Consider the following 23,694-nt stretch of genomic DNA (forward strand, 5'->3'; position numbering starts at 1 on the left):
GATGGCCAGTATTACAGACTGACATAACCATTCTGTAATTAATTACTAGAAAAATCTCCCTGGAAAGAGGGAAAGAGAAAAGAGATTTGGGGGCAAGTGATATGAACACGGAAAAAAGGGGCAGGCAGGCGTGTAGGGTAACTGCTAGCTGGTTCTCCATTTCCCTTTCTCGTCTACTTTAAAAAAGGAGGTGGGGGAGAAGGGAGTGAAATAGAGTATGGGAGGGGGGCCGTGTATTTATATTTAAACTACTCTCTGTCTGCAAAACTATGTATATTCAGTGAGTAGCGGCATTTCTTGCGCAAGTACCCAAACTCAGTCAGAAACTGCTAAATTTTTGCACATTTCCTTTAAGCCAGTACCCAAAGTCTGAGACTCATAAAGATTGAATATTCGATCCATTGTCCCCTCCCTTACTCCCTGGATATTTCATATTTTGCCAAAAAGATGTCACACGGTTGACATTAAATACATACCCTGGTCCTAACGTAGAAGTGGTAGGTACACTTGTCCTGTTACTGGAGTCCACAGACACACCCCGCGTCGGACCAGCTAACCGGTCAGTCCTCTCGCGTCGGGGCAGAGAATCTAAAAAAACATAATCAATAAATTTTCCAAAAGGAACATAATGAAAAAACAATCCGACCATATTATTGGCTAGAGTGTGTACACATTTGGTACTAAAGTGCATAAGGAATATAAAGGGATACGACAATGGCCGATAAATTGATGTACATCATTCATGCTGACTTACAAAATTACACCTTCTGTAGATTACAATTAGAGGTTAAACGTTTGGATACTTAACATAATGAACTAACCAATCAATATTCAGTAAGTTTACAAAGTTGAGAAGCTAACGCATATTTTAAAACTTTGGGGAACAGTGAAATAAATAACCCTTCTTAAATGAGTTTTTTTTTCATTTCATCAATAAATCCAAAGCTTTCATATAAAGCTGTGTTGTTTTACTTACTTGATTGAAGATTTGTATTTAATTTTTCAACATCATCTTTCATATCTGAACCATTTAGAGGCTTCCCTGAAAATATTTTTTTTCTTCTCAAAAACGTGCTATGAATATATTTTTAGTTCAATGTAAGAATTTACTTTAGAAAAAAGTTGATGTAATCCCTTTATAATAAAGTAACAGTATCTTTGTCTCTATGTATATCTGGTTGTCTGTGTGTCTATCTGTGAAGCTTAAATCTCGGTAACCGCTGAACCCATTATGTTCTTCTCTTCAGGGAATATACCTACTGGCCCTGTGCTTAATTTAAGCAATTTTTTTTTTTTTGGGGGGGGGTTGAGATTACCACACCCCCGAAAAAAATTCCTTAAAAAAATATTTTTCTTTTCTTTTTTTTTTGAACAAAAACAAATAAGCGGGATGGAGGATGAATTATTGTTTACAAAGATAGGCATAAAGTTTAAAAACTTTTTTGGAATTGAAAAAAAATGTTGGTATATCCTTAAATTTACCTTCATCTAGGTTTATAGGTAACAAAGGTGGCTTCTTTAGGCTGTTCCTGAAATAAGTGAATTTGAAAAAAAAGACATATTAAACCTAATTTTATGGAGCAGCAAACTAAAAGTACTTTTTAATGTTTAAAAGAAAAAATATTAAGACAAAATATTTGTTTTTTGTACATTTCTAACTGAACTACGACCTCTATTTATAGAGTATCTTCGCCATTTATTAGTATATATCATTATTGAGAACCTAAGATTTACTTTTTAATGTAAAACGAGCCTTTATACCAAAAGCCTAGAATATTAAATATTACTATAAGCCCTGTGAACTGTACCTTGGAGGTACTGGAGGGCCTGGTCTTCCTTCATGGACCGGCCTTTCTATAGCCCTTCAAATTAATATTTTATTAAAAGAATATATTCCCCTTTATTATTTTTCCATTCTTAATTTTCCTATTTTTCACTGGTTGCAATAATTTATAATTTAATAGAAGGCATAGAAAGTTACTTGGCAGTTAATTTAGGATGAATTTAATAATGCTAAATCTAATTTAAAACGTATTGTGCATACTACAAATCTTTATGTAGCTTAGATTTCTTATTTTCACAGAGAGCCCTGTATAATAAATATTTACTATAAGCCTGGGCGTACTACAAGTGTGGCAACTGTACCTGGGAGGTACTGGTGGACGTGGTCTGGATTCCTGGGTTGGCTGACTGAATGTTGGCAGAGTGTAAGACTAAAAAAATATCCAACATTATTTAACATCTATTGGAATATCTCTGGTTTAATGATATAAGTGTAAGTCAGTTGTTTTCTGCTTCTACTTGAGTTGGTTTGTGTTGACTAAGTATAAACAGCTGATTAAATAAAAAACAGCTAATTCTACAGATCAGCTGTGTACTATTTATCACCCAAATCCGATGCTGCTGATTTAGTACAAAACAGCTGATTTGCTATAAAGAACATCTGATTTCTCTACCTGAGTTGGTTGCTGTTGGTTTAGTACAAAACAGCTGATTTGATTTAAGGAACAGCTGATAACTGTACCTGAGTTGGTTGCTGTTGACTGGGTGCTGGAAGAGTGAAGGACTGTCTGGGTAGTACTGGACTGTTGGTGGCTAACTTAGACGCGGTCACAGACTAAATAGAAGTAGATACTATTTAATAAACAAAAACATAGGATATCATGAACAGAGACTAAAAATTCATACAAAAAATAAATGTTCATTTGGGGAAATTGTATGTTGAAGACAAAATAGATTGATAATGCATATATGACTAAAATGTGACCATAGACAAAATATATATCTTTGGATAAACAAAATAGATAATTTGATGCAAAAGAATGGCATTGAATAAATAGATAAAAAGCTAAAACGATATATTTCTAATGATAAATAATCATAAAGGAATTGACAACAAAAAGAGTTAAAAGTCTTCAAATATAAAGTATCTTCAAATTATTCTTAGTTTATATAAAGGCCTCTAGGGGCACTTGAAGAGGGGGTCCTCTGTCCATTTTCAATTTCAGTTTTAGATTAAAAAAATTAAAATAAAAAAAAGGGGGGGGGATTTATTCCCAATGGCCTATTATTAATAAGTATATTGCAGGGGAGAACCATATCGGTTCAGCGAGATTATTTGGTACTGACAGGCACACATACAGAAATCCTATTACTTTTACATAAGTATTTCTATGATTACCTTTGTGTTAAGAGTACCAACTTTTGATCCTTCAGGCTGAAACAAAAAATATTATCATAATAAAAGTAGGCATTTCTAAAACAAGGATGACACTATCCATAAAGGCTAACGAAGGGCAAACGAACATTAACACTTGCAGAGTGTTAGAAATGAATAATCAGAATATAAATGTAAAAAGATCGAAACAAAATCGTTGAGAAACTGCTTAAATACAAGATATTGTTTAAGGGCATACTTCCATTTATAGGACTTCATTATAGAAAATCTTCACTTTTAACAATGTGTATCTAAGGTTTTTTAATTGTAGTTATTATTTCTATATTTTCTCTGACATGATAGCGTAGGGACATTCTATAGCTAAACATCTAAATTGTAAATAATTGTAATAAGTGTAATGAATTGCCCAATATCCCTTCCTTCCTTGATAAATTAGGAAAAAGTAAAATAAAAAATATGGACCCTACCTTTACCTCAAGAATCTGTTTTAACTTTCCAAGTTGTGACTCTATCTGTCTATTATGTTGTGCTAACTGTTGCATTCTATAGGTAGATATCACAATACTTAGATAGATAGTAAGACATGAGACATGTAGATATATATTTAGATAGATAGTAAGACATGAGACATGTAGATATTGTATATGTAGATAGATGGATAGACATACAGACTCTATCTGTATATTATGTTGTGCTAACTGTTGCATTCTATAGATAGATATCACAATACTTAGATAGATAGTAAGACATGAGACATGTAGATATATATGTAGATAGATAGATAGACATACAGACTCTATCTGTCTATTATGTTGTGCTAACTGTTGCATTCTATAGATAGATACCACAATACTTAGATAGATAGTTAGACATGAGACATGTAGATATATATGTAGATAGATGGATAGACATACAGACTCTATCTGTATATTATGTTGTGCTAACTGTTGCATTCTATAGGTAGATACCACAATACTTAGATAGATAGTAAGATATGTAGAATAGATATCAAATTACAAGATAGATAGATAGATACATACATAGAGATTGAAATATAGATAGATAAAGCATTGTTCCTTGATTTTAGTTTTGTCATATGTTAATAACTAACATAAATAGTCAAATAGTTAGATAGATAGAAAGAGATAGATATTGTTCTTTGATTCTAATCTAGTCATATGCTGCTGGATAGATAGTTAACATAAATAGTCAAACAGATAGTCAGATAGATAGAAAGATTAAAGTATTGTTCTTTGAATCTAGTCTAGTCATATGTTGCTAGGTAAATAGAATGATAGTCAGATAGATAGATAAGTATTGTTCCTTGATTCTAGTCTGGACTTGTGCTGACGTAGGGCAGCAGCCTCGGCTAATATATCTGTATCACTCTAAAATTCAAAATAATCATTATTAATTCAAAACTTATTATTTGTTATTTTATTTTGTAATTTGATTTTAATCTAATCTTCACAAAAAACAGTTCAAAATCTGAAGATTTCCTGATAAGGAGAACCTAATTGGTCCACTTCTTAACGAGACCTTTTGGTAATGGGACTTGACTAAAATAAAAAAAGGACGTCCAAGCTTTATTTAGAGGGGGGGGGGGTGTTTATAAGATGAGGGATTTTAAAGGTTTGAGGGAGTAATCTGATGTATTTCTTAAAATTTTTAGGGGGAAAAATGGATGGTTTCAAAAGTTTTAGTGGGGCAAACTGGAAGTTTTTTAAAGTTTGAAGGGGGTAAAATGGAGGGTTTCAAATTTTGAGGGGGTAAACACCCTTTCATCCCCTTGGACTTATATGAATGTATTATTACATATCATCGAGAAAAAATAAAGGCAATAGTTCATAGAATTAAATTGTAATGCCATTTCACCAATAAGCAAAAAGTGATTAATAACATATGTACAAACATACAAAAATAGTTAGTTATGTAATAACTTAAGATGAAAAATACTTACAGCACTGTTTGAGGATTCAGAGTTATGCATCCCCAAAAATTCATCACTTTGGCTACACAGCTTAGCTTCCGTAGCTCTGAAATATTCAAAAATATACATCTTAAAGCCATAGGTTCGATTCTCTCTCACTTAATTGATAGGTTTTTAAACAAATGTTATTTTTAAATATATATAAACAATAATACCTTGCATTGATTTGAACTTCTTTGATATGATCTTCTAGTATATCAGCAGCTAATTGCATTGGACTCTCACATAATATATCTTCACATCCCCCTCCACTAAAATATAAATAAAATGATATTCTAGTATATCTAAGGCTTTATTTCCTCCTGCATGTTTGTCAGTATAATGAATCAGATATGCAATAAAAAAAATAACCTACCCTAAAGTTTGACAGTAGGCAGAAATGAGGGTGTGTTCGTCTGGAGGCCTGAAAATATCAGGAATGAGTTATATAGCAGTGATCTGAAGGGATGATATAAGTGAATATGATACACATCCCAAATGATGATAAACAAAAAGACGTCCCCTTATGTTGACTAAACTAATTGGTGAAAAAGTTAGAAATGTTTAATCGTCATATATAGTTGGCCCCTAGCATCTTATGAAGATAAGGTAAATAGCTTAAAACTAACAAAAGACATTTTTCTAAGCTTTCCTCAAAAGTACAACCAATATGAACCAGCTTTTCACGAGATATATACACTTTCTACTTTATATTATAGACAGTGGTGGAATTAATTAATTGTTATGTCTATTAAACGGATGTTCATCAAATAGGAAACGGTTGAACATAAGCATATGAATTTTTTTAAGGTTTAAGGCTATTTTCATACATTAATTAAATCTAACCGCATAAAAATAACACAATTATAAAAGACTATTTTAATGAAATCGAGTCTGAAGGCTAACAAAACACTTTTTAAAGTCATAAAAATATTTGTATTTTTATTGTAGATGCGCTACAAATAAACTTACAGAAAGTTAGTGGCAGACAGTCTATTAAAAGCAAGGATGTGCTGGTTTGGTGTTACAAGTCTTGATGTGGAATCTAACATATTTCTTGAACCAGAGTCTTCACTACTGGATTTCAACTGAAAAGAAAATCAATCAATCAATCATTATTTTTTATTTTTTTTATCTATTTGGCTATTTATCTATATATCTATTTTTTTCTACATTACAGTATAATTTGTCTGTCTGTCCTATTGATTTTCTCTCTGATTGTCTTTCTTGGTTGTCTATCTATTTATTTGTTTTATTGTCTGTATGATTTTCTTTCAGTCAGTCAGTCTATTTGTATGTCTGTCCCTCCGTCCAGTACTTACATCGTTTTGAGAGAAAGTATGAGGTATAAGATCAAGTGTGTCCATAGTTCCGTACATCTGATCATTTCTGATTCCCCTGTTTGGTGACACCCCTGGACTTTCTGGTCGGTCCCATTCCGGCCGAGAACCTGAAATTAATGAAAATAAAATTCAGTGGTATTTTTATTTTAAGCAATTGATTGACCACTATGTCTATAAATCAAAGAAATCAATTAATAATTAAGTAAATCAATTTAATAAATTAATAAATCTATTTATCAATAATCATTCATATTAAATTGATATGAATAATAAACTAGTGATTTTGCTCCAAACCACTTGAAGGTTCAAATTTTAGAAGGATCAATATCTAAAATCTTTTTCTTGCATAAAGCTTCCTTGAAATGAAGAATTGAACAGAAATATATTTCACCTGTAAATAAACAAGGATGACAACATCCATAAAAGCGAAGCTCTGAAACGGTAGGACAAACGGACATTAACACTTGTATAATGTCAGAACTGAATAATCAGAATGCGAATGTATAAGAGTCAAAGCAAAATTGTAAGTAAATTTGTTGAAAAACTGATTGATACAGGATAATGTTTATGGACATACTTACATTTTTAGGACTTGATTATAGAGTTGCTTCACTTATAATATTGTACTTTGTTGTCCCAGGAATCAGTATACCAAAAATCAGACAAATCGGATAATTAGGTCACATACAAATTTGTTGTTAAAAATGTAAAAAAAATCAACATGTTTAAAATGGACGTACGGACATTCTGGTAATGATTATAGAGTTGCTACGCTTTCTAACTTGTACCTAACTATTATAGGAATCACCATACAAAATTTGAAATCGATAGGACAATTCTAACATGCCTAAATTAACGAAAAAAGCTATTTAAAAAAGTAAAAAAATCAACATGTTTAAAATGGACGTACGGACATTTTAGTAATGATTATAGAGTTGCTACGCTTTCTAAATCGTACCTAACTACTAAAGGAATCACCATGCAAAATTTGAAATCGATAGGACAATTCTAACATGTCTAAATTAACGAAAAAAGCTATCCGTTACGGACGGACGGACGGACCGACCGACCCTAATTATAGAAAAGCTTCGCTTTTAAAAATATTTTATGTGAGAACCTAACCGACACCAACCCTCCACCCCTTTTTGTAATAATTGAAATAATTAAAAATTTTAAATAATTGAAAATGGAGGGTTGAATTTTTTGTTTGTTTGTTAGGGTTTAGGGTAATCAGCATAAAAGAACTACCCACACCATCAGCTCCTTATTAAAAATACATCTCACATAAGCTTTCTATACTCGCTAAGCACTTTGAGGTGAAGCACCAAAAGATAAATTTTCATACCTGGTTCTACAGGAAGATAACCAAGGCGAGAACTTTTCTTCCTTTTCGACATCAGCTTGTTCTTTAAAAGCTAAAAATATTACAATGTAACAATGTAACAAGGTTACAATCTAAAGTCTGCCAAAATTCAAATAGTGTTTTCATCCAAAAAAAAACAAAAAAAAACACGATTCTAAACTGAGCTCTTTTAGAAAGGATGTAAGGTTCTATAATATAAAGAAATATTTTTGCACTTAAAGATTATTAAATGTATAGAGGGAAGTAGGCCGTAGGGCAAGCAAAAGTAAAGCATAAAAATCATAAATTAAGTCATTCAGACGAAGTTAATAATATAGCAAATTTTCAATGATCATAAAGAGAAAGGAAAAAAGAAAGAAGGACATAAGAGTAGAAGATAAATTAATAATAGTATATCACGAAACCTTCCTAGCAAATATTAATATGTCTTTTATTGTTTGATTGTTCAACAGACCAATTAAATACTGAATGGTCTTCACCAAACAAAAATATGCAAGTAATCTACATTAGCAGCCCAGAAAACCACATATTTACACGGACTGACGGCAGACATACAGACAAAGTAAATCAAAAAGCAGTTTCGTTACTAAAAAAACTAACCGTTGTAAAATCTTTCATATCTTCTCCCGATGTGGTCTAAAAAAGATTATTAAAAATAATTAATTGTATTTTAAATATTAAAAGAAAAACAAAAAGTCAAAGTAGCGTAGATACACTATAAGGTCTTAATATTTGTCTGTCAATTATACAAAAGAAGAACAACTATAAGTTGTTAATATACTATAAAATTAAAAAACATAGTCGGCAAAAAATTTAGAAATTTTTTTATCTAAAATATATAGTAATATTTTGACAAAAATAAGCAATTAACAAAATTTGTTAAACAAATTTATATGAAATTTTTTTTAATTAGACAGTTATGTTGAAATTTTTTTTTAAAATTAATGTTAGGTTAGATTATTTTTGCCTACCGTTGTACAATATTCTTGCATTGGATGTGTGTTCTTGTGGTTCTTATATTTGCCTCCTTTGCCCGCCAGAAAACAGGACTGGCATAGGTCCAGGTTGAAACATTTCAGGCAACGATATCTAAACAGCAATATTAGTGGTTTCCAAGAACTGAAACAACCTCACTCTTATATTTTAAAAATGAATTGAAATTAATAGGGGAAGGTAGAAGATTTTCTCCTTTGTTAGGGACACTCACAGAGCTAGTCTAAGAAAAAGAAACTAAATCCTCTAATTTTTAATGTATTTCGAAAATAAGGAGAGGGTTGCAGTGCTCGATACTCACTTTAAGGGAAAGATTTTTGGAGAAATGATTGAAATTTAATTTTGCCCAAACTATATTCCAACCCTTTACCAATATCAATAAAAAAATGCCCGATAATATGCTGACAAACAATTGATTTTGTAACAAAGTTTTCCTTTGAATGAATCATCCCTTGCCATTTGAATATACCAACTATTTGTTAAATTTTTTATTAACCCACCAATCTGTGGCGTAACACGTAGCGCATCTGTTCTAAGGTGATAGGTTCTAATCTCGGACTAAAGATGTCAGGTGCACGACATAAATAGTTAGAGTACGGAGAAACAGGCGCAACTTTTTGCCATGCACAGTTAGGAATTCCTTGACAAAAGTCGTGCAATCAAAGGGTTGGTTGTCTGTAGGACTCTTGGCCGTCTAATCATGAACTTCAGTAGCAAGATTTAGTGCAGAGATATACCAAATTAACACCTCTCGTCCTCTAGAGGTTATCCACGTTATTTGTTAGATTGAAAAGACGCTATTTAATTTGATCAAAAAAATGTGACATTAGCAGGTAGACCCTAATACAATTACCTGAAACCCAGTATAGGATTTTGTTTACAAATATTGCACTTTGCTTGGTGGCGGGCATTCTCTGCGGCACAATATCTAAATAACAAGAATATATGTGATAATGCATCCTGATAATTTTTACAAAGTAATACCAATATAATGCAAGAATAGTTTTCATTAAAACTGATGCCCTTTTTTGACTAAAATAATAAGGTTTTTTGTCTTTTTCGGCATGACCGACAAACAGACGGACAAAAATGTAAAGAACAGATGCGCATATATAATAGAAATCTTGACTAAATATTGCTGCTGTCTATCTAAACAGCTAGGGATCTTATACATTTCAAAACATTGTATTTTGGGTGTACTCCCCTTTAACTCCTAACCTTCCTTAAAATCCTTTCTGAATTATTCTTAGTTTCTCAATCTGTAGAGGAAACCCAGGGATCTAAATAGATAAGACAATAACCGATATAATGATGTACATCTCCAATGATGATACACAAATTACCCCTTCTGTAAATTACAATTAGTGGTTGAAACGTTGAACACTGAACGTAATAAAACAACCAATCAAAGTTCACTGACCCCAAAGTTTTTAGGCTAAGAAAGAAGGAAACGTTATTATAAAACTTTTGGGACCAGGAAATAAAACCATTGTTCCCTCTATCTCTCTCTGGAGGAAACCAAACCCTTCTAATCCTGGTGAAAAGAAAAAGTTTTCATTAAACAAAATTAAACATGGGATTACACTCAAGGACACAAATTTTGCCAAATTGTTAATTGCAAACGTTCATATTAGTAAAATCCTGTGTTTAATACGCTACTTTTAAACATCATGTTCTCTCATTTGTTTTGAAACGTCTCTTGCCTTTATATATTAAATCTTTAATAAATTTACATCAGACAACCTCACACTATTTTTTTTGTTTTTTAAGAAGCGAATAAAATGATTTGTACCTGTGTAGAACAGGCAACCAAACCATACACTGTGGTTCTTGCTTCATCCAGCATATAAAATGATTCGACTGAAATATAAATAAAAATTATACATTTGTACATTAAACATATAAAGGTAATAATGAAGACAGGAGCTAATCACAAATTCTGGGGGCTGATAGACACTCCACAGTGTTCTTCTGAATGCTTTTATGTAAAAAAAACAGTCGGCTGGACACAAGAATATTATCCTGGTGGCCACAGGACAACAACAAGGTGTTTACCTGTATGTATTCACTACCACCAGCCTGCTGGATACAGGAATATTATCCTGGTGGCCACAGGACAACAACAAAGTATTTACCTGTATGTAACCACTAATACTAGTCTGCTGGACACAGGAATATTATCCTGGTGGCCACATGGCAACAACAAAGTATTTACCTGTATGTATCCACTACCACCAGCCTGCTAGACACAGGAATAGTATCCTGGTGGCCACAGGACAACAACAAAGTATTTACCTGGATGTATCCACTACCGCCAGCCTGCTGGACACAGAAATAGTATCCTGGTGGCCACAGGACAACAACAAAGTATTTACCTGGATGTATCCACTACCGCCAGCCTGCTGGACACAGGATCTAACACTTGGCTCTACATCTACTCCACCAAAGGCTAAACATATAATTGATTAGTTATTAAATTCAAACAATATCATTACATTTACAACATTATAGCATTAACAATATAACAAAGACAGTAAACTGTAATATTGTAAATGGTTTATGGATTTTAAATTTTGTTAGTGCCGGTTTAGTGAATGAGAATATTAGGGAGGATTTATAAAAGAGACAAATTTTGATATTTTCTTGTGCATAGCTTCTCAAATATTTTATGTATTAAAGTACATATGTTCTTCATCTCCAACTATGTCCAATTAAGCTTCAGTGTACTTAGTTACCTGATATTTCTCCCAAAACTCTCGGAATCTGAAAATAATATATATTTATATTAATTGGCAAAGAAATTTTAAGGAAAAGAGAGTAAGATACATTTATGGCGTCATATTTACTAACTATATTTATAGGGGTGTTGACACAGCAAATTTCAGCACGTCTATGTATCTAAATCTACATTGTTATTTCCTATATTTTTATTTGTGTTCTTTTGACTTAATTAATGTGTTTGATAAATTACTTCCAGGATTTGTATAAAGACATTTTAATTAAGTGTATTGCTAACTGCAATTATGTTTTCTTTCATTTTTCAAATAGCCTTTTAATTTTTCTTAATCCAATAAACAAATTTAATTTCAACAGTTTTTAATTTATTAGAAAATGGTCTAACTATATGTCCTATTTGTAACAAATAGTTACTTTAATTGCATGGCCCTTGTTTGAAAGTCCTACTTGAATTTCCAATATTTTTGCTAAATTTTATGATCTAATTATGTCACTAAAACATTATATCTCCTTAGTTGCTGTCATTTTATGTCTCTTTATGTCAATATTTTTTTAATCAGTCAGCTACTGGAAGCGTATATCATGTGACTACCTGTATACAACATGTCAACAGCTGACCAAGTTTTCTGTCCGTAGATTTTCTTTGGGAATCAGATATAAGCGCAAATAGATCTAAATCAGAGGAAATAATGAGAAAATAATATTTTTGTAATGTTTAAAACTATATTTTTTCAAAGCTTCATTCTTATTAGATATTACTTAACTTCACAGCTAACTAAACAGTTAAAATAGCCTAAAACTTGCAAACTAAATGTAAATTGATATGTTTAGACTTAGAGATCCTTTCAACAAACAATAATAGAATTCAACTTCTTAACTGTCAGTCAGTTTTTATTATACAAAAAAAGAAACATTGATATTTTCTCCTAGCGTTTTAGACGGATGTACAGACGGACAGACAAATAGCCTTGCTTAAAATGTAGATACTTTATATTTTTTCCTATGTAGTGCTTTTTTGGGGGATGAATTATAGTTGAAATACCCTAAAAAAAATAGTTATAAACCTTCCTTGGGCCAATAGGAATAGCTTAAGTGAAAGGGAAAACTATAATAGGCCAGTTGTTAACAAGATCTTAAGGTTCAAACAATCAGATTGACATCCCGTTTCTTTTATATAAGGATGGCTGTGCTCCAATATACTATTAATATTCTGGAACACAGTAAAAGTGTCGGACTAAATGACGTAAAAAAAAGTAGCCAATGAGAGGCCATTATTGACCAATGGTAAAATTTATAGTGGCCTCTCATTTGCTAATCTTTTTTTACGTCATAATCAGTCCGACACTTTTACTGTATTCATATTCTGTTTTTCCGTCTGTCTTTTAAAATTTAAAAGACTTACATCTATATTTTTCTTCCAGCTGTCCCGTACAAAGAATAATGATGGCAACTTTAAAAGATAACACTAGAATCTGTCCACATCGTTGACTAAAATACGGAATATAAATTAATTTAATTTAATTCAAAAAACAATCGACTATTTCAAAAGTTTAGATATATTTGATTATTTAAATACTTTTATGATATATATCAAGGCACTAACATCCCAACTATTGCAGACAACCAACTCTTTGATTGCACAATCTTTGTCTGTGCATGGTAATGAGTTGTGTCTGTTTTGGGCCAAGGCATTTCCCCAACTCTTGCTACTAAAGTCGCTCATCTGACATAGCAGCAATTGGTACATCTTTGTCGTCTTTAGTTAAGACGCAGAATTAACCGAATTTTTAAATTAATATCTCTTCAACGACGAGTTGATGTGCTTTGAAAGGAATTGTGAAATTTTTATTTAGTTCAGCTAAAATCGATTTAGAATGCTTGAACCAACTATCAGAAATATCCGTTACCGATGGCAGACAAATTAAATTTTAGAGTAGCTTCGCTACTAAAAAGGATTTCAAACTTACCAGTCAAAAAGATTCAGCAACCAATTTAATGAAAGATCTACAACTAGAGGGAAATTTTCTCGGGGTAACTGGGGCTCCTAAATAATATTAAATGAATTCATTTCAGGGAGGGAGGGAGGTGGGGGGGGGGGAAGGAGTATCACACAACTGTAAATTACACTGTAACCCAAAGTTTTAAAATAACTTTACCATATTCCTTATCTTAAAAACTTTAATTACTGTTTTTGAATATTATTAGTTGGTTTATTTTGTTTATCTTAATCAGAGGTGGATTTTTAAAAAACTTTTTTGCTCACTGCCTCACTAAAATTAGTGAGGCTCGCTAAAAAAGATTGTGAATAATCCCCCAAAATCGCATTAAAAATCTACAAAAATTAAATACAATCTTTTGTCAATAACCCTTTTATGATTTTATTTAATTTTTGTAGATTTTTTATGCGATTTTGGAGGATTTTTCACATATTTTTTAGCGAGCCTCACTAATTTAAGTGAAGCAGTGAGCCAAAAAGTTTTTTTTAAGAATCCACCTCAGGAATGTACTCAGGGGTCTAAAGAAATAAGAGTAGTAGGACACTGGACGATAAATAGATGTACGTCACAAATGATTATTAACAAAATTGCCCTTTCTGTAGATTACAATTGTTGGTTGAAACGTTTGGACACTCAGCTTAATTAACCAATCAATCTAAATTCCCAGAAATTCCAAAAGTTATTAAGCCAACTAAGAGGAAAAAGCTGTTAGAAAACTATTGGGACATGTGTAATAAACAGCCCAATGTCCCTTCCCTGGTTCCACGACAAACGTAGGAGTCCCAAACGTAGGAGTGGAAAAACATCGGAGTGGACAAACGCAGGAGTCCCAAACGTCGGAGTGGGACAAACGCAGGAGTGGGACAAACGTCGGAGTGGACAAACGCAGGATTTTTGGGACAAACGTCGAAGTGGACAAACGCAGGAGTCCCAAAATATTTTTTTTCAATTTTGATTTTTTTTTTTCAATTTTGATTTTTTGATTCAATTTTGAATTTTTTTTACAATTTTGAATTTTTTTTCAATTTTGAATTTTTTATTTTTTTATACAACCCCCCCCCCCCTCCCTCGATCCCCTTATTTTTCTTAGTTAGGTTAGGTTAGGTTATAGGCCAGGGGGCCGAGCGCTGCGGCTAGCTAGGCAGGCTAGGGGGCCGAGCGCTGCGGCCATAACTATTTTTTTTGTAGAAAGGGATATAAAAAATTTCAAAATTGTCATATTATTAAAATGGCGGACACTCCTGCGTTTTACTTAAGCAATGTCCACTCCGACGTTTTTCCCACTTCTATGTTTGTCCACTCCGACGTTTGGGACTCCTGCGTTTGTCCACTCCGACGTTTGGGACTCCTACGTTTGGGGTAGGACCCCTTCCCTCCTTGGATGTTTATGAAATTGTTAAATAAAAAGTCAAGCTATTTACGGGATCTTACTTGACAAACGGACTAAAACATCTATTTTAGAGAATAGGACAGTGAATATGATAAAATTTGAAGTATGGATATTTATTATACTATTGGTATTTATATTATCAAGATATCTTAAACTCAATTAACAAAGCATATATAAAATTATATACATATATATGTTTAACCTAATTCTGAAATACAGCAGGTTTAAATAGATATATAAATAAACCAAAAAATAAACAGAAAGCTGATTTATCTTATCGCGGATTTCACTTCCCTAACTGTATTTAACCTAAATAGTAAATGACATATAATCAATTATACTATTATCTATTTCATTGCCTCAGCTGTCATTAAACTAAAATAGCATTTGATATATACTTAATAATACCATATTCATTTCATTGCTCCAACTGTCATTGAAGTAAATAATATTTCATATTTTCTAAATTACATATACATCTATTCCATTTGATTGCTCTATCTGTCTTTAATCTAAATAGTATTTGATATATGCTCAATTATACTAATTCTATTTCATTGTCCCAACTGTCTTAAATCTAAATAGTATTTGAAATATGATCAATTATAACGCTTTTCATTTAATTGTCCAGACTGTCTTTAATCTATATAGTATTTTATATATGCTTAATATTACCATATTCATTGCATTGCCTCAACTGTGTCTTTAATCTAAATAATTTTTGATATAAGCTCAATTATACCATATTCATTTCATTGCCCGAACTGTCTTTGAAGTAAATAATATTTAATATTTTCTTAATTACATCCATATCTGTTTCATTATCCCAACTGTCTTAAATCTAAATAGTATTTGATATATGCTCAATTATACTAATTCTATTTCATTGTCCCAACTGTCTTTCATCTATATAGTATTTGATTTATGCTTAACTATACCAATATTCAATTCACTGCCCCAACTGTCTATAATCTAAATGGTATTTGATACAAGTTCAATTATACCCATAATCATGTTACTGCCCCAATTGTCTTTAATCAAAATAGTATATGATATATGCTTATTATACTGATATCTATTGCATTTCCCCAACTGTCTTTAATCTAAATAATTTTTGATATAAGCTCAATTATACCATATTCATTTAATTTCCCCAAATGTCTTTAATCTAGACAGTTTTTAATATAAGCTCAATCATACCCATATACATTTCATTACCCAAACTGTCTTTAAACTAAATAGTATTAAATATATGCTCAATTATACCCATATTCATTTTATTGCCCCAACTGTCTTTAATCTAAATAGTATTTGATATATGAGATGAAAGGAGAATAAATACGTAACATATGTATATTATAACATCTACTGGGTCCTCGAAGAATTTTAAATAACTTCATTCAAACTTATTATAAAATGATCTTTAAAAAAAGTAATCTTATTAATTGTCTTTTCAATATTTGGAAAATATTAAAAATCAAATTTTTTTCTGTCTAAAAAGTTATATCATGTTTTTTCGGATTCTATGTATTTCTATAGCCTATGTAAATTTAGTCATATTAATTGAAGTAAAAATTTAACAAATTTACTTATTTTTGATCATTAAAAAACTTTAATAATTATATAAAAAAAATGAATTATGAAAATATTTTGACTTGACCCTGTATCTAATGTATAATATAATCTGGAAAATTGAATCCTCTTTAGAAAGAGCTTCACATTTCAGGAATAATGATATAGGACAATTGTATATAAATTTATCTTTAATCTAACATATATTTTCAGATAGCAAGGGGATACTGGACTATTAATACTCAACGTATCATACTTTCTCTCCTTCGTTTGGGTACTTTCATTAAATCAAACTAACTCAAGCTAGAATTGTAATGGTTATTTTGTTTGTCAGCATTTGGGATATGTATCAATTTACCTTTCATCGTCTTATTCCCTAAGATCTTTGATATAGTGTGTAAATTTCTGAATTTGAAAGCTTACAAGTTGCTTGCAGGGAGGGAGGGGATATTGATATGTTTAACACACTAAACCCACAAAAGTGTTATAAAACCGATTTCTTATTCGTAAGCTTACCTATATTGGGGACTAATAATGCATTTTCATTGATTGGTTCATTAAGTTGAGTGTCTACATGTGTTAACCAATAATTTTAATCTAAAAAAGGGGTATTTTTGTAAAACATAATTGAAAACTAAATCAATTCATCGATCATTGTCCTATCCCTTTATGTCCCTGAGTAGTTTGGGTATTTAATATTTCTGATATATTGTTATGATATCAGCATATGTTCTGATGGGTCTTTTCCATGGTTTTAAAAATATTGCATAAGCATCAAGCAGGGAGGGGACATAAACTTGTTTAGTACTTTCTTTCTTATGTATTAGCATAAAACTTTGGGTACAATTATTAATCTGATTTAACCCAACAGTATCCAAAACTTTTCAACCAATAATCTTAACCCACAAAAGGGTTATTTTGCGTATAATCATTAGAGATGCACAAAAATTGATCTTATCCCTTAAAATCTTTGATAAGTATCAAGGTTATCTTGAATATTATATTTTATCCTTGTTCTACTAAAAGCTTACCGTAATTGTTTCATACAAGGCATTTAGAATGATTATCATATCCGTTACATCTAACATTTGCAATATTTCACATGAAAATTAATAATTTAAATAATTATTCTTTCTTCCAATCAATAAACTCTCAAAAAATATGTTATTCTTTAATTTATAATTAGGAAGATGATTGCTTTAAGATGCTTTCTGACTAAAACGCACTTATTCATTATTATAAAAAAGGTAAGAGTTTTTTTTGTCTAAAGCTTTATACATTAGAAAATGCTGGTCTAACTTTTCATGTAAGCTTTACTAATATCTTGTGGTGATATTTTTCTTACCTCCCCCGCCTACGTCTAGAAGCTAAGATCAAACTTGCGAAATAATTTAATATTAAAAAGTACATAATATTTTAGAGCATGAAAACTTGTTAAAAACTTGTTTTCCTTTTAAAATTTTAGTTGATGTGAAATATGTTCCTAAGTTTTTGTCATTTTGTCCTTTGAGGCGATGTACATCAAAAACTTGTATCGCAGTCGGTACTGTTATCAAATGCACTGAAATGAAGAAAAAATAATAATGGGGTTAGTCTACATTTATATTTTTTAATTTGCTGACCAAAGTTGTACCTAACTATTCCTATACATATATATATATATATATATATATATCATCTACATAAAAATTTAATTGTTATTTTAATCGAGACCTTTTGTTTGAGGTTTTTGGAGTAATATAAAGAGCTTTAAATGGTAAAATCATGGATTAAAAAAAAACATTAAAATACTTACAAGCTAATTTTTTCTGCAAATCTCTGAGTTTCATTGCAGTCCTGTAGGCGGAAAATCTGCAACAAAACAAACATATTTTAACTTAATTATTAATTAGTTCTTAAGAAGACGATTTTCAAATTAAAATAACCAAATGTAGAAACCCAAAAGTTTCGTTGTTAATGAAAGACAGACATACAAACACAGATAACTTTTGCAAAATATAAAATGAAAAGTTAAGAACAATATGCCTATTTTTTAAGTTTAGTCATTGTTTAAAAAGTGGGAATGGTAAAAAAAGAAAAAAGGTAAGAAAGTTATGCAGGGGAGAGAGTAATGGAATAAAATGATAAAAAGACATAAATGTTAAGGAATATCTCTAAAAAATCTAACTTTAAAAAACGTATCAAACCTAATATTATTATAATCCATTAATTTCTTGAAAAGGTTGACCATTTCCGGATGGTCCCAGTGCGTTGTCTCTGTCTGGTGACTAGAACATAACAAGATTAGTTTACATAAAAACTTATGCCTTTTTTAAATAAAAAAAAGATTATTTTCTCTTCGTGTAGAGACATTTAACCTTCAAAGAAAAAATGTAAAAACTGTTTTTTTTTACAAATTGACATAAAAACCAATTATCTGTTGTAAATTGCTATTAATAACTTATAAAGCTTCCATTTAAAGATAAACCCAAATTAATATAACTTTTGAAAATTCAATTTAATTTCATCTTTTTTCTCGGTTTAGTGTACTTTAGAACTTAACAAAGCATTTGACTACTTTCAAATTCTAGCTTTTCAATTCAGGAGGATTTTTAAACATTTTTATTTAGAGATAGTAAACATCCACCCTCCAAAGATTTTTTTACTTTTCTTTTTAAACTAAAATTGAGAGTGGAGGTTCAACTTTTGCCCCCATCCCCCTATGTCAAAAGCCACTAGAGGCCTCTAGAGGAATAACGCAAAATGTAAAAATACAAATGCTTACTTGACATAGAAAGGAACTCCGTTATCTGATACAGATCTACTCCATGGCTCTTGCACACTTTTCTTCAAGGTCTCCTAAAATTGGGAAAAAATTAATATTTTAGAATTGTCCTAGTATTTTCAATATTTGCATGAAGATTATATAAAAAAGCGCCGTAACACTATAAATGGTTAAAGAAAGTTTTGTATGCTTCATAATTAACTTTTAATTTGATTTTTTTGGATCAACTGCAGGTAAATATCCTGAGAACGAAAATTTACAAAAATCTATGAATTTTTAAGGCATAAGAAGGCCTAGAAATAATCTGGAATAGCCATAAATCAATAATGCATAATTATCTCGCTGTCTTTAACGATTAGGTACGATATTGTGAGTGTAGCCTATCGGATATTTTGAATTATTTAAATGGTAAATGTGCCTATTTTAATCATACTGCATACAATTTATATTTATAGAGATTTCTGCATTTAAATTCATTTTTGACAACTTTAATCTAACATCTGATAAAACGTAGTCAGCTGATATTAGGACGGAATATTTTATCACCTGATTCATAGATTTTCCATCCCGTGTTGTTTCATTGATCTTTTTAAATTGATCCTCCATTCCAAGTTGTAATAATTTCCACCTAATTAATTAATCAAATTAAATCTTAAGAAAATTGGTTTCAGTAACTTGAAAAAACATTTGTTTCGTGATCAAAACTTTCTTACCGTGTGTTAATATCTTCTAGTCTACTCAAAATTTGTCTGGATAAATACACACTATTCTTGGTAAAATCACTAGCCTAAAATACAATGGATGACCATCAATAATAAAAAAAATATGTTCTTCTTGCAGTATTAACTGACAATAAATCTCTAAATATGAAACTGTATAATAATATAATATAGAGTTCTTTTATAGCAGCAAAAGAAGCTTGAGTTATGCGGTCATATACGGACAGACATAATTACCCTAGAGTACCTGCGTTGTTATAATTACTGCTTTATAATGCCAGTTTGTCTCAAAGGCCAAAAAATAAAGTTTCAAAATTACAGGATCATTCAATCATAATGCTAACCTGATCATTTATATCCTCCACGTTTCTCTGTAAAGCTGATATTGAACCAATAAATCCCTAAATTATAAAACGATATTAATATCAAATATAGGAAAAATATTAAATATTCTTAAAAGTAATCTTTTCTAGAATATTTATTTCATCGTCACTTTGTGTAAACTTGGCTATTAATCGATACAAATCGGTTTTTTTTCTTGTGAAGATTCCCTTAACTGACAAACTCAACTCTAGACAAACTATGTCTGTCCGTCTGTCTGTTTTGCTTTGCATAACATTGGACTTGATTAATCAGTATCTATTCTATAATTCACATTGCCAATTTGTCTTTTTATTCGTCAAATAAATTGCACCTACCTTTACTTTGAGCCTAAGTGTAGCAGTTTGATTATCAGAAAACTCTTTTCTTTTTGTCTGTTCAGCATTATACAACTAAATAAGAGATACATATAATTATTAAAAGTATCTATTAAATAATTTAATTGTAGTTCCCTCTTTTGAAACTCCACTATCTCAGCTCTTTTTAAAAAGAAATTTTTGGCGTAATCCCCCCCCCCCCCCTATCCTGACAGAACAACTATATTAGGTTAGGTTAGGTTTTAGGCTAGGCAGGCAAGGGTGCCGAGCTCCGCAGCCAGAGTTCTTAGTTCTGTCGGGGGGAGGGGGGGGGGGTTGTATGAAAATTTTCAAATTGAAAAAAATATTTCTAAGAGTATAATACCAATTTTTTTATGCATGACTCCTGTTTGATAAAGAATATGTTTTAAAAGTCAAATTTTGCTGCCTTCAACTTTTTATTTAATAGTTTTACTTTTCAGTTCGTTTTTAGTATAAAAAACGGCTTTAATTTTCTTATTTTCTTCAGCGTAAAACATGTTGTCTTTTTGTATGTGGCAAACACTTGGATTTTTATTACCTGTATTAAAACTGATTCCAGATTTGCTTCGAACTTTATTACTTTCTGAAAAAATTATTGGCGTTATCCTCTTCTCATATACCATTAAAGATAGATGTCTGACATTGCTAGTAACGTTTCTACGGATCAAGTCTCATCTTCTTTAACTCATTTTATCCATCTATCTATCTATCTATCTATCTATCTATCTATCTATCTATCTATCTATCTATCTATCTATCTATCTATCTATCTATCTATCTATCTATCTATCTATCTATCTATCTATCTATCTATCTATCTATCTATCTATCTATCTATCTATCTATCTATCTATCTATCTATCTATCTATCTATCTATCTATCTATCTATCTATCTATCTATCTATCTATCTATCTATCTATCTATCTATCTGTCTGTCTGTCTGTCTGTCTGTCAATTTACCTGTCTGTCTGTCTGTCTGTCTTTCAGTCTGTCTGTCTGTCTGTCTGTCAATTTATCTGTCTGTCTGTCTATCTATTATATATCTATCTATCACACCTGTATAGTATCCTCTACCCTCCTGAGTGCTAGATCTACTTGAACAAGAAGACTGCTCCATTTATCCGATAATTTGACAACTTCCCGCCTTTAATCAAAAAAATTTTACCAATTAAATGAAAAGTTTGAAAATTTGTCAGGGAGAGAGAGAGAATAATAATGCCTTACTAAATTTACTAATCATTTAGCAATTTTGAAAGTAATTTAAAAGAAGAGAATTATACCAAGGACTTCCAAAGGGGGGAGGTAAGGAGAATTCACTCCTCACCCCACCCCAAAAAAAAAATCAGAAAGATTAGACGTCTTTGAATTATAATAATCTTCTGTTAATATTTTCTATAATAAAAATAATTTTACTCATAATTTTGTTATTAAAAGTTATTACGCGGCGTGGGACCGAGATTCTAACCTATTGCCTCCCCGACGACGAGCGGATGCGCTACGTGTTAAGCCACGGTCGCGGGTTAACTTAAACATATACTGTACCTTATTGATTTGCTAAGGATGGTTTTGGCAGTTTCCAATCCTCGAGGCACAGTACCGTGTAGACCTTTTAAAACTATGCATGATTTCTTAACATTTTTAATAATACTTGCTCATAAAAAGTAGAAAAATTTGGATATGTAAATGTTTATCGGTAGTAGAAATCGACAGTTGTTTCATTGATTATTATCAGATTTTAATAATTAAAAATAAAAAATATGAAACAAGCTAAAGAATAAACATAGACATTTTCAGTGATTTGAAAGCAATTGACGCATTTTTTTCTAGTTTTTAAAAAGTACATTACATTTATATAATACTATTAGTTTAATATGAAGAATAGTTATTTATCGCATCGTATTAAAGAAAGTAAAAGGAAAAAAATAAGATTAAAAGGAAGACCCAGGTTGTCTCCATATTACGATAAGATACAAGAATTTTCAGTATAGCTTAGAACCGGTTTTACGCCACAGCAAAACCATCTGATTCGGACCCATGCTGGAAAAAAATTACCTTCACTTTCCATGTCTGGAAGATAAGGTTCAGCCGCAAGTATTTGACGGCCAGTTAACAACTGATTTTCTATTCCTAATAATAAATATAAATAAACTGCTCATGCTTTCATTTGATCAACTATAGCCTGTAGTTTATTGTTTTTGATTACATAAGTGAAGTAGTATAACAAATTAGATATATCTATAAACTGAGTGATAGAATAACATATCTTATCATAATTTTGCATTTGATATAGTTTTACCCCAAAAAAGAATTTGGGAAGAACTTTTTCTGACACAGCGTATAGTGTCCAATAAAAAATGACGTCATACAATACAACTTACCAATGATAGGCCAGTATACATTGTAATTGACCATGGTAAATCGTATACTCTTTTATCATAGGTCATTTTTGTTGTATGGGGTCATTTTTGACGAACCCCAATCTGTCCTACTTTGAGAAAGACGATTCCAGTGACGTCATTCTCAAAGTAGGACATATTGGGGTTTGTCGTAATTTTTGTATTAAACACTAAACGCTGTTTTCTTTTTCTAAGCTATAAGAGGACTATTAAATCTTCCCCTTAATTCCAAAAACCGAACTTCATACAATAAATATATGCTACCAAATGCAAATTTTAACATATTAGAATTTGGGGGAAAGATTTATTTCATGTCCAATAAAGTGTACCTGGTCTTCTAGCCATTACATCCATTTTAATAAGTCGTATTTCTTCCTAAAATAACATTGAATCAAAATCACGAAACCTTTCAATATATTAATTTTTAATTTTCAGTTTGTCCCTCAGTTTATCAATTCAGAATCAAGTTGTAATTTTTTTAAAGTATGTCCTTCCATATAATTTTCATAAAATCTGTTAATTCATGTTTCTATCTACGCAATTAACATTTTAG

The 23,694-nt window shown here is 31.0% G+C and overlaps 1 protein-coding gene across 1 annotated transcript in view; it reads right to left on the reverse strand.

Annotated features, from left to right (window-relative positions):
• Positions 1 to 23,694, reverse strand: part of LOC145335374 (dystrophin-like) — a 31,579-nt gene that overhangs the window by 3,409 nt on the left and 4,476 nt on the right. Inside the window, exons 8-45 of the mRNA XM_080181116.1 lie at positions 23,471 to 23,516; positions 22,798 to 22,872; positions 22,288 to 22,351; positions 21,802 to 21,889; positions 21,282 to 21,326; positions 20,723 to 20,797; positions 20,369 to 20,425; positions 20,019 to 20,092; positions 19,852 to 19,933; positions 19,306 to 19,379; positions 18,728 to 18,808; positions 18,337 to 18,392; positions 18,025 to 18,102; positions 17,573 to 17,622; positions 13,550 to 13,626; positions 12,985 to 13,070; positions 12,175 to 12,254; positions 11,582 to 11,609; positions 11,222 to 11,295; positions 10,639 to 10,706; positions 9,700 to 9,774; positions 8,825 to 8,942; positions 8,454 to 8,489; positions 7,836 to 7,905; positions 6,470 to 6,597; positions 6,120 to 6,235; positions 5,524 to 5,571; positions 5,324 to 5,419; positions 5,139 to 5,214; positions 4,502 to 4,566; positions 3,646 to 3,721; positions 3,182 to 3,217; positions 2,525 to 2,617; positions 2,146 to 2,213; positions 1,809 to 1,862; positions 1,483 to 1,529; positions 977 to 1,042; positions 477 to 588 (exon numbers count right to left, since the gene is read on the reverse strand). Of these exons, the coding sequence (XP_080037242.1) occupies positions 477 to 588; positions 977 to 1,042; positions 1,483 to 1,529; positions 1,809 to 1,862; positions 2,146 to 2,213; positions 2,525 to 2,617; positions 3,182 to 3,217; positions 3,646 to 3,721; positions 4,502 to 4,566; positions 5,139 to 5,214; positions 5,324 to 5,419; positions 5,524 to 5,571; positions 6,120 to 6,235; positions 6,470 to 6,597; positions 7,836 to 7,905; positions 8,454 to 8,489; positions 8,825 to 8,942; positions 9,700 to 9,774; positions 10,639 to 10,706; positions 11,222 to 11,295; positions 11,582 to 11,609; positions 12,175 to 12,254; positions 12,985 to 13,070; positions 13,550 to 13,626; positions 17,573 to 17,622; positions 18,025 to 18,102; positions 18,337 to 18,392; positions 18,728 to 18,808; positions 19,306 to 19,379; positions 19,852 to 19,933; positions 20,019 to 20,092; positions 20,369 to 20,425; positions 20,723 to 20,797; positions 21,282 to 21,326; positions 21,802 to 21,889; positions 22,288 to 22,351; positions 22,798 to 22,872; positions 23,471 to 23,516 (2,738 nt within the window). The remainder of the gene's footprint in view (positions 1 to 476; positions 589 to 976; positions 1,043 to 1,482; positions 1,530 to 1,808; positions 1,863 to 2,145; positions 2,214 to 2,524; positions 2,618 to 3,181; positions 3,218 to 3,645; positions 3,722 to 4,501; positions 4,567 to 5,138; positions 5,215 to 5,323; positions 5,420 to 5,523; positions 5,572 to 6,119; positions 6,236 to 6,469; positions 6,598 to 7,835; positions 7,906 to 8,453; positions 8,490 to 8,824; positions 8,943 to 9,699; positions 9,775 to 10,638; positions 10,707 to 11,221; positions 11,296 to 11,581; positions 11,610 to 12,174; positions 12,255 to 12,984; positions 13,071 to 13,549; positions 13,627 to 17,572; positions 17,623 to 18,024; positions 18,103 to 18,336; positions 18,393 to 18,727; positions 18,809 to 19,305; positions 19,380 to 19,851; positions 19,934 to 20,018; positions 20,093 to 20,368; positions 20,426 to 20,722; positions 20,798 to 21,281; positions 21,327 to 21,801; positions 21,890 to 22,287; positions 22,352 to 22,797; positions 22,873 to 23,470; positions 23,517 to 23,694) is intronic.

Source organism: Acartia tonsa, chromosome 13 (genome assembly GCF_053477335.1).
Source record: "Acartia tonsa isolate MP-2025a chromosome 13, ASM5347733v1, whole genome shotgun sequence".
Lineage (NCBI taxonomy): Eukaryota > Metazoa > Arthropoda > Copepoda > Calanoida > Acartiidae > Acartia > Acartia tonsa.